General features: G+C 38.3%; 1 protein-coding gene and 1 pseudogene across 2 annotated transcripts; one reads left to right on the forward strand and one right to left on the reverse strand.

Moving 5' to 3' along the window:
* Positions 1 to 2,796: 2,796 nt before the first annotated feature.
* LOC146482794 (uncharacterized) lies at positions 2,797 to 5,779 on the reverse strand (the record flags this gene model as incomplete). The annotated part of the gene is made up of 2 exons (XM_085106701.1): positions 2,797 to 3,776; positions 5,695 to 5,779. Coding segments are annotated over 2 exons (639 nt in total), but the record flags the coding sequence as incomplete, so codon positions are not given.
* Positions 5,780 to 7,113: 1,334 nt separating this feature from the next.
* Positions 7,114 to 10,946, forward strand: LOC146482795 (uncharacterized; annotated as a pseudogene). The gene is made up of 3 exons (XR_014864036.1): positions 7,114 to 7,203; positions 7,743 to 8,711; positions 10,138 to 10,946. The product of XR_014864036.1 is annotated as an uncharacterized LOC146482795 (transcript).
* The last annotated feature ends 875 nt before the right edge of the window (positions 10,947 to 11,821 follow it).

Consider the following 11,821-nt stretch of genomic DNA (forward strand, 5'->3'; position numbering starts at 1 on the left):
TCGTTTGCCCGATCGAAACATGGACAGGCGAGATTTTTTCTACCCGTACTACAGTCAAATTCAGAGCACGTCCTACCTTCAGGACCTGAGCCAAGAACCTCCATTTTGGCCCGGTTTAAGCCCCGAACAAAGAACACCTGAGAGTTATAATAGGAAGTTCTCCAGCGAGTACAAGAGAGCAGCGGCAAGTAATAATCTGTTGTGCTCGTTTAACCATCTTAACTGGGTTTGCTGACGCTGAATAGCGAGTAACAACAAGAATACAATCGTAATGTAAATTGCCCCGTTCGGCAGCATGGCAAGTTTCGTGACTGAAGACAATTTTTGCCGCTAAAACTCCCTCTGTGAGATTGACGTTTGCATTTTACCCAAACTGAAATGCGACCGTAAATTTTATTTATCAATTTCATTTTCGGTCTTGCAATTTGATTTTTCGAGGCGTTTTGAAACCAGCCAAATTTAAGATTGATCTGTAATGCGACCCGGACCTTAGTCAAACGCTTATCGTTTTGTTTGTTAGATTTCAACTTGAATTTTTTTTTTTTTTGGGGGGGGGGGGGGGGGGGAACGTTGCGTGACAGCCCAAAAAACGGCTGCAAGGGAGACTAGAGTTGCTTTGAACCTCACTGCAAAAGTGAGTGTAAAACTGTAAGTGTAAAACTTTTCAACCTCATGTGTTTGCATAACGAGACAAAACAAAGTACAGCATCATTTGATCAATTAACTGATTAACTAACTGATTGAGCAATTGACTGAATGACCAATTCATTTATTGATTAATGGCTTAATCTGATGTAAAAACTGCCTATCTAAGCTTTCAAGAATTTAAAGGCAAATACTTGTGAACAACGCCTTACCTATACATCATTACTTAAATATTTCTGCCACATGCTCCTCATCAATCTAACAAAAACAAGTGATAAATAATAGAATGTGAAATTCTATACATATGATGAAATTTTGAACGAAAACCTGCTTGCTCAGGATTTTTTAAATTGATTTATTTACTGTTCGATTGTCTGTCTAGCGAAGTTGTTCAAAAAGCAGATCCATTTATTTACCAGATAATTTGCTATCCGGTGGATAAAATGTGTTGGTTGGAGAACATTTTGTCTGCTAGATAAGATTTTTCCAGTGGATTGAGTTATCCACTCTTTGAACAGCCAGTTATAATCCCTATTATAATGTGTCAACTAGTGTTTTTTGTTTGTTTACTTTTATTAACATTGAACTACTTGCAGCTTTACCATTGTTATAACTCTAATAACACACATTTACAATAATGAGAGTACCTCACAGAAACTCAATTTTACCATCCTACAATTTTTTAATGAGAAAAGAAAAAGGCAGATATAAATAGAAAGGTACTGTATATAAAATAATACAAGAAAAAAAAAAATACCATATAAAAATGATGCCAAAGTGGCAGCGGCCTCAAAGATGCCAAGAAAGGCTAACTGGATTTGGAGTCCTCCTTTAATTGCGACAAGTCTAACTGGAATAAATGACTGCTTTAGTTAATAATAATTATTTGTAGTCTGTATGAGAAATTACATCATTGTTTAAAGTGCTTTTTGCATGCATAAAGAACCTACGAAATATTTTTAAGGTTTCAGTTTTTCTGTTTCTCTTTTTCCTGATATTTCCCTGTTTACAATACAAAACAGTACACTACAAGGCAATACAATAAACGTACTTTATTTTAAGAGGGTAGCATCAGTGTCAGTGATAAAAATGATAACCCTTTTTACCCTCTGAATGATATAAAAATATAAAATTATATAACGTATGCTACAGTAGAAATGACTAATTTAAAATAAAGTATAAAATATAAGGTACAGGTCAGCATTTGGGCTACAATTCATTTGAAAACAGAGCATAATTTGGGTTCACATCATGTTAATTATGGATTGTGTCTTTGAATACATCTAAGTACATTTAATAAATAGATAGTCAATTACCCCCCCCCCCCACCCCCTGTAGTTTTAAATGAGGGGATGGCTTTGATGAATAGCAAATATAAAACGAGATACACTGAAACTCCATTTAGGCTATACAGTTATTCAATCATTCCCAGTTTCATAACTTATTTTGGATATAATGCTTCCCCTTGGATTCCAGATTAACAGTCTCTGGATTTATAAATAGACAGATGACAAACAGACAGACACACAGGTGGATGGACAGATGAATGGGTGGGTGGGTGGATGAATGGATGGACGGACAAATAGGTGGATGTATAAATGGATGGATTTGGAAATAATATGTAAAAAAGGGGAACTGTGATTAACATCACGGAAAATTTGGAAATCCTAACAACATACATTTAAACATAATTGGCAAGCTTGTACTATATCACTAATTAGGGCTTTAGCGTTTACAAAACTACTACCAATATCTGTTTGAAAATTATAACATGAGTTCACTCACTTTACAGTTAAAGGTATTTTTTTCAATTGCCAGCCCTTAGGAATTAACCAACAATAGAAGATCTTGAAAGGAACATAGGACATATGAGATGGTGGGACTCAATTCACCCACTTTGATCTCAGCTTTTAAGGTCAGCTGCAGAAGGATAGCACAAACGGCGAGCGATGCGAGCTGCAAAAGCTTAAAGACGGTGCCTACTTTTGTTACTGTGCATATGTTCTGCGCACTCGACATACTCAGGTTTCCTATGGGTGGTGCCTACTAATACAGATATATTTTTGTACTTTTTAAAACTATGCAGAGAAAGCAGAACTTAGAAAGTGCTCTTGGTATCCAAAAAGAAAATTGGAGGTACATCATGTAACCATGCATTTTTCAGAGATAATAAAGCCTCAATTTAAAAACAAACAATTAACAGCAACAACAACAACAAATGCCATGTACATTCTTTTATATTTTACAGCTTTTTAGATTTACTGTTGCTTAATTTTCTCTAAAAAATTTGTGGTTACTCCTAGTTTTCTTTTTGGATTCCAATAGGACTTGCTTAGATCTGTTTTTTTTTTCTGCATAGTCATAAACCATGTAAAAATACTTCTGTATTAGTAAGCACTGTCCTTAAAGAGACCTTGCTCACAGGCTAACTTTGACCCCACCAGTATTTTTGGTCCCACAGGGTATGCATGTATATGTAGGAATTTGAAAACAAATTATTCCAAAAAAGTCCTTTACATCTGAAGTTATTCACACAATATATTTATTTGTTTCTTAGAATTTAATGATTCAGAAGTATTATTCAGTGGATTGAGTCTTGGTTATTAAATTTTTCTGTGTTGCATCCGACGACAAACTTGATATCATGTCACTACTCTCAAATTCTATTGTCTCACTTATCACAGGTTTGTTTGACATCCAAGACAGGTACATATTCCAACACAGGGACACCAAATGAACAAAATTAGCCCTGTGCTGAAGAGGAACCAAAGAGAAGTTGACAGCCTGCACAAACGGCCAGACTTTGTACGCTGTGAAAGTCTTGACGTATCTATCCCACAACAACAGTTTTATTTCCTGGAAATCTTTTCTAGCCAGTGTTCCTGAAAGAGTGTAAAAGAAAAATATAATAAAAGGGCCATATATTGTTTGGTCTACAATCAATTTCTTGACAAACTGTACCTTGGACGTTGGAGGTATAAAGCACTCCAATGTCAGAAACCATGTCCTTTGAATCGGCCCAATAATAGTTCCCATTATGGACATCTGTAAAGTTCTTCTGGCATCGTGATTGAAACCTCTGTTTTCAACGAGTTGTTGAGTCCAAATGTCACTTGTAGTGAACATCACAGCTAAAATGATATGTAAGGAATAGTGTCAGTACTCAATATTGCTACGTGTACAATGTATTGAAATACTGTTTTGATATAATTGTTATTTGGCTTTTCAGGATCCCCTCCCCCTTGGGACTTCAAATGAACTTCCTTGGCTTATGAAGTCACATATTCACAAAAACAATTTTATACCAAATACCAAGTCTAAAAGACATACATGTACATGTATTAGCTGTCATGAATACAACAAATTTGTCTGGAGTTTCAGTGGTTTTAAAACTTGGCCAAAATCCCATGTTCTTTTCCTGAAATTATTTCAAGCTGTGTAAATTTCCCCCAAGAAAAACAGCATAATTAGAAACTCTTAATTATAAACCATAGTATAAATGAATATAATATATGGGGCATGATTTCTGCACCTGTAGCCCAACACATTATTAAGCTTTGTACACATTTTGTGGCTCAAACTCTATTAATGCTTGTCAGTTTGGAAGGGGGTTGGTACAGGTGTAATTGATGGTGGTAAATGTATAATTAATTTCTTGGGCTGTGAAATATTTCCTAACTTCATATTGGCAAGGAAGATAAATTTCTGATTAAGATTTTCTAAGAGAAAAAAATGGCATGGCAGATCCACAGAACAAACAGTCACTAGGTACAGTAAGACTTATTTGAGACTAATACAGTCGAACCTACATGTGCGACCACCTCTCGTAAATCACCACCTCCGATAAGCGGCCACGACACCTATCCAGAACATTGGTCAAATTTTTCCCAGTCAAAGCCCTATAGTTGGACCCTTTTGTAAGTGATCACCTCAGTAGCAACTGACCGCTACCACTTTTTGAGGTGACGGCATTATGTTTTTTTGTTGTTTTTGACCTCTTGTAAGCAACCACTTGACAAATGGTCTAATCTCCATGGCTGCTGTATATAGTTACACTACTAAGAGTTTATAAAGAACTTTTAATAACAACCTAGCCCTTCTCATATTGTAACTAGGAAAATGTATGCAATAAATTCTCTTCAAATAAAGTAGATGTGTCAGAACAGAGTTCTCAGAAGAACCCCTCATTTGGTTTGACTCTTGTAAGCGACCATCTAAGGTAAGTGACCACCAAATCTTGGTATTTTGGGTGGTCGCTTACGGGAGGTTCGACTGTATAAGCTTTGATTAGAATAAACGTATGCAAAGAAACTGCGAAATCAACCTTTCTTTTTGCCTGCACCTTGGCCTAGAGCATTTACCGGTTTGTTGTCAAAAATCCTTATGGTGGCTTGTGGGATGAGAGGCTCAGGATGACTCAGTGAGCAATCAAGCCACAAAATTATCAACCTTACTATTTTTTTAATCACTGACCATGGCTGGCAAGCCACTGAACTGTCGATTTGAACCACTAAATTATAAACATTACTCCTTGTTTAAACTCTCACCATGACTGACGAGCTGCTTACTTATTTTTGTCGAACCACTAAATTATAAACCTTAGACTGGCGAGAAGCCATTGCCATCAAGCCACTAAATTATAAACATTACTCCTTCTTTAAACTCTGACCACGACTGGGAAGCCACCAAGCCGTCTTAGTTTTAATTTATTTTTTATTTATTTTTTTTGTTTTGTGGCCCTGTATAGTACTTTGTTAACATTTCTGGGCCACCTACTCCATTAGCCGGTTTGCTATTTGGATAGTATACAAACTACATGTACTTGCCAAATTTTTAAGTTCAGGTTTGCTTCAATTTACATTTACCCTGCAACAGAGATTGCTGTTTAGTTTTTTACATTATCCTGTTGTATAATAGACAAGAGACGTTAAATTAAGTAAGCTTAATTTAATTGAAAATTAACCTTATGTAAAGTCATCAAATCTATTAGAGACAACTACACATTTTTGATCGTGAAAAATAATATATAGATCACTTAAATCATCATACCTGTAGTTAAGGTTTGAGTCCTCCAAAGGTTTGTGGCGAAGTATCCTTGATATGCTGAAATCTTGACAAGCGGGTCGGACGCCGATTATCACCCAGGCATTCTTTGATCGCGCGGCAGGGAGCCTGGGAGAGATACAGTCTTAGTTCCCAGGCTTCCTCACAAGCTTTTGGATTATTTTACCTTATTTCACCTGACTTTACAGATGTATCAACGCCTCGCTTTTCTTTTAAACTTTTAAACTTTTGATTTTATTTTTTTCGTTAAATGTAAAAGTCCATTTTCTAAATGGGGTATCCGTGAAAAGGGAAGTCTTTATATTCACAACAGATTAAAGGCAGGTATCGTAATCCTTCTTGTGGGGCGGAAATATGAATCGATATCGACTGACCGCAGGTTGCAAGTTATAACCGACTTATTTTGAAAATATAAAAAGTTGAACGATAAGGAATTATTTTAACGACTCTTCCGTGGGGACAAGATTTGAGGTATGCGTAAAACGTATTTAAGCATTTCTAAGTTTGAAGGATGTTTTTCCACTGAGCTACAGAGAAAGAATCAGTAACGTTTTAAGCAGATGATATAATCAAGTATTTGCCGATGAACTTGAAAAATCAGTCATTGATTAGTAATCTGGCTTACTTTGAGTTTTCATACAGGGTGCAGAAGAGTCAAAGTTGGCCGTAATTCCGGTTGAATTCACCGTAAAATTGTAGCGCAAATCGAGTTTGTTGATTCAATCGGCAAATAGATATGATCTCACGACTCGTCAGCTTCGGTCATGTTGATATATCTGAACCAACAAACTCAATTGCACTCAATTTTCCGATACATTTAGCCGGAATTACGGTCAAATTTGACTCGTCTGCGCTCTATGCATGATTTTCAAAGTTTTTTGGTAAAGTCAAAAAAATTCGAGACTGTGGTACGTTTGCGCATGTATTGACGAAACACCATGTATTTTGAGAGCGCACAAGCGCTCTTAGAGCGCACGACATGTATAGTTAGTGATAGCGCATGAGCGGAATATAGGCCAAGTGAGACTGACAGTTTCCATGGAAATAACTGAACATTTGAGAGCATTTAACTGATTCTCTGAGAGCGCTAGGAAGTCGACGAGAGCGCGTATCCAAGGGCACATCTTAAACAAAAAACAAAGATAGAAAACAGAGCCACAAATTCTGAAGTTCCTGTGTCAGTCAACTGAAAATTCACGAGTGGTAATCAATCCAGTTTACCTTTGGCAGTATACAACTGACTTCTAATCCATTGGCCGTCAGCCGGATCGTGCTTTGTGTCTAATATTGACTGTAAAAAAAATATTTCGAGAGGTTGATACAACATCTATTAGCCGGTCAGGAATTAATGTTATTTCTTAAGTACGCCTTCTAATGGATTTTAATTTTTATTACTCTTTGTCAGAAGAACAAGCCGACCACGCGAAATACAAGAGACGCTAACTACTTCTTCCATGCAAAAAGACTTGACAGAAAGAAACCTCTGCTAGCAGGGTAACGAATCACGGGTATCGAACAAGCAGTTTTATTTATTACTATCATGATATATACAGTAACGTCCTACTTTCCTACCTCTCCCCACCCAAAAAATATCTCTTGTTTTCTAGGAGTTTTGCTTTCTGATTTCTACAATTAGCTAAAAACAACAACAACGACAAAAAAGAAAATTGAGCTCAACGAGCAATAAAATAGTCATGTGGGAGATTTAGAATCGCGTTTACGACACCCGGCAAACGTGAGATTCACGTTTATGTTGTTCTTGAATAATTAAATTAGTGGCACAGATGAGAATTGTGCAAAATATTTCTGAACTTTGATGCTATCGCAAAGCTACTCAATTTTACTGAGAAACTGAAAACAGTGAGCGACAAATATAGGGTAAACATGGTCACGTGGTTATTTCTGCCGTTTGCTGTTTGCAGTAAAAGTAATTCTGAATCTTTCTATGCTATCCTCAGGAGACTCAGTGTGTTATTGAGGTAACGAAATACCCCAATTAGTTTTGTGCTATTCTTGTTTTTGATGTCTTTCAGGTTGTCTTGCAGCGATTTTAGGCCTTTTGAGATTTCAATTGTAGGCGAACGTTTTGATCTTGCCCCCAGTTTCTAAATTCTTAGAACGGCCTTACCTTGGGGACGAGTACATTCAAAAGCACCTTTTGGAGATTTTCCAATTATTGAACTACGGCCTCAACTAAAGGACTTAGTACACAGCAGTTAGAGATCGGATTCTTGGTTTGGAACCTAAACAAAGCAAACAGCACCAAAAGAGTATTTTGTAGATCACCCTTCCAGTGAATTTTGATAATATAGGATTTTCCGGCATCTACGGACTCAAAACCTAATCAGCCACCTTGAAAAACATGTTACACAGTGCACAGAAAGAACTGTTGAATACGCGCTCTCACTCCAGTGACTACACGTTAGAATTCCACACAACAGATTCAAAAGCTTAATGGAAACCAGCTTTTCCTAGGGTCGAGGTCTTTTCTTGATGAAGCTGAAAGAGGAGTGGATCAAGAAGGTTTGAGAATTCGAGCCAAAGGAAGTGTACTTCACTATGGCCAATCTAGAGAACAAAGAAAAGGGAAGAAATATAGCGTTTTTTCTTCTTCGGGGTCCTGTCTTTAATCTACGACGAAATTTGCTTGATTGCAGCAGAAGACATTCTCGCAGGATCTACCATCGCCACAACAACAGTAATTCTATCCATCGCAGTGCCAGTGTTGGTTGTAAAGCTAACCGCACCGTGGTTCTTGCAGCGTGTCTCATACTGGAAGAAAATATCCCTCGGGATCCTGTTTTTCATCGGGGGACTTCTTATGTTGGTTTTCTCTCCGCGTATCCCAGGAAGGCTTGCGGGTGTGAGTATTGTGGAGTCTGGAGTAGCTACTAGTGAAATAACACTGCTTTCTCTCACTGCGTTTTATGAGCATATTACAGTGAGTGCGTTTGTGGCTGGGATGGGAGTGTCTTCATTTGTCGGTCCTCTATATTATACTAGTAAGTATGTAAGCTATAGTCGCTCTTCGATACTAAGCCAACGTTTACACGAACGTGGTTTCAAATCGTCACGGTTTCATACCCTTGAAACTGCATCGAAAACGATTCGGTTTCAAAGCGTTTACACGGTGCCAATCTCACCGTTTTCAAGTACGTACTTACGTTATGCCGATCTCGTTCCCAGGCACTCATTTTTGAGGGAGGGGATCTGGGTTCGATTATTACGCCGCCATTTCGTTTCTGTCAACATGGCGAAGAGTAGTGCACAATTCTCATGGACTGACGACGAAGTAGAACTCCTGTTGAAAGTTTGAAAGTAATTAATGAGTACAAAGTCAGTAAAATGGCCGAGGCTCACTATTTTAAATATTCGCGCCCAAGTGAAATTTCGTGCTAAAATAGCAATCGTATTCAAATCGATGCGGTTTCGCCGTTTACACGACAGATGAAACCGTATCGCTTTAAAAACGCTCCACTTTTGTCAGCGTTTTCAAATCGGCCCGGTTTCGGTAACGGTCTCGACGGGCGTCGTGTAAAGAGAAGCCAAGTAACCGCATCGAAAGCGATGCGGTTACAAATGAAACCGCTTTCGTGTAAACGCTGCCTAAGCTGCCTGTAAGGCTGAAGCTTAACCCGGTTTTGTGTTGTGAAGTAAACAGACAAAATAGCAGTATCACTACTCTCTCTCTCTCTCTCTCTCTCTCTCTCTCTCTCTCTCTCTCTCTCTCTCTCTCTCTCTCTCTCTCTCTCTCTCTCTCTCTCTCTCTCTCTCTCTCTCTCTCTCGGCTGGATAGGACTTAGATAACTGGGATCATACAGAGCCTAAAATGGGGCCCAGCAGTTCATATAGGAAGCGACAGTGACTTCATACAGTGTACAAACTGATAGATGAATCTTTTAGTCAGTAACACAGGCATACTCGGAAAAAGAAAATCCCAATTCTCCCAACAGGAGTCAAACCTGTGACCTTCCGATTACTAATTCGGATTCTCCATCACTAAGATATACAGTAGACTCGCAAGAAACGTAAGGCCATTTACGGCCAACACAGAGATACTCGAACTGACTAACTGATTGAAAAACTCCTATCACAATTTGGAAGTAAAAAGGACTTATCAATAACCCGCATTTCGCTCCACTCTGGGACTTCTCTTATCCTTCAATGGATTAGGGTTAGACATATGAAAATTACACCGATAGTTTTGGTCCTTGTTTTATAGAGTCCAGTTAGCCCCCCAAACCCCATCAGCCAACTCTGTGAGTCATTTTATTCCTTGCGATTAGGCTATTTTGGTCCTAGTTTAGACAGGCCAAATTAACCTGAAAATAGCGTTGCAATTTACTCGACAAATTCAAACGCACCTAATTTGGGGCTAAGCCATATATTTCGAATTTATAGTGTAAGCGTCTCTTATCTCATTGCCAGGTTTGACCACGTGGACTTGTCTTTCACCTCGGACTACAATTATGATAACTATTCTATGGCCCATTCTGCTGTTCCTCCTTTACGCTCTCCTGGTTAAGGATGCAATCGGCAAAGAAATGGAACCTGCTAACAACGACCAGAATCCACCGGAAGAAGACAAGTTTCTTGCAAGCAGACATACCATCTCATTCTCGGATAGATTACATGTTGCTAAACACATACTCCCATATATTTTATTCCTCTTCATAACATACTTTTCCGAGTACCTTTCAAATCACGCCATTATTACCACCTTGGCGTTCTCAAACGCGCCATCCAACCCGCGGGACCATTACCCTTATTACCTACTGGCCTATCATGTTGGCAAATTTATGGGCCGGTCACACTTGTTTCTAGTCTCTGCAGCTTGGCTTAAGCTGGTATTGTACATCAGGGTCAGACGGACTTGGATTTTAGCATTGACAGCATTTTTACACGGCGTTTTTTTCTTCCTCGCCTCATGGTTTAGATTTCTTCCTTGCGTGGAAATTATCATCGCGTTGTGTGCTACTGAGGGTTTCACAGCGGGATCAATGTATTTAAACTCGGCGCATACGGTTTCAGACTTGATAACGCATCCAGAGAAAAGAGAATTAGCACTTTGCTTGTTAACCGTTGGAAACGCTTGTGGAAAACTTACAGCGGGGTTAATAGGTTTGTTTCAAGAACCATTTCTCACCAAACACTGCATTGAAGAGCTTAAGCTCGGAGAATATTGTTTAACTAGGCATGCGCGTAAAGCTGGTTAGAATAAAAATTTAAACTGTTAGAAGCGTTTTGAGTGGAGTGTTCAAGAGATGATTCATTTAGTGTAATAAAGAGTGCGAGTTTTTTTTAACCTGCGTTAGAGGCGAACGGGGGAGAAGATAGGTACTGCCCCATCTGTCGCGCACCTTCGACCGAGTCTCATTAAAATGTAATACTCTAGGAAGAAGGCAAATTAAGTGTAGCTGTGAGGAACATAATTTTCGAAAGAGAGATAAACAATTATACGAAAAAAAACAAATTGTAAATTATTTGTATCATTGGGGTAAGGGATTAAACGTGACGACAAAAGCGCCAAAATTATTTCTGGTAGATAGTAATGTCGTCACTTCAAGATTGAAACAGCGTGCGTACGCATTTTAAAGGGCTAAGTAAACTACACCTAATAACGACTCCATAGCCTAGTTGTTCAAAGCCCAATCAAGCTAACCCTAGGTTAACGACCCTAGGTTATTCGACTTCAATTACTATCAATAAAGATTCTTCTAAAATCTTTTTCTTCTCAGTTTTGACTGGGACTTTCTTTACCATTAGCTTAAAATTAGACGTAAAATATATTTTTTAACAAGCGAGACAAAAACTGCGGTTAATTAACTTTAGTCATGGATAACCGTAACCTCGTTCCCAGGCTTTAACGGTGCAAATCCATGTAACCGAGCTTATATTTGAGGCTTTGGAGGCGAGGGTGATGAGCTCATCACTGACGTCATATTTGATGGCGCACAAAGAGCGAGGCTGGGATGACCTTTAATCGGATTTCGAACAACCGGGCCCAGCGTATTACAAAGGTAGAGATTCTATCATTTTCGGTCTTTTTGGAAAATCATAACATCCATTGTAAGGTAATTTCCACAACAGAGATGAAATATGTATGAATTTT

The sequence above is a fragment of the Pavona decussata genome, unplaced genomic scaffold (assembly GCF_977016875.1).
Source record: "Pavona decussata unplaced genomic scaffold, jaPavDecu1.1 SCAFFOLD_43, whole genome shotgun sequence".
Classification (NCBI taxonomy): Eukaryota; Metazoa; Cnidaria; class Anthozoa; order Scleractinia; family Agariciidae; genus Pavona; species Pavona decussata.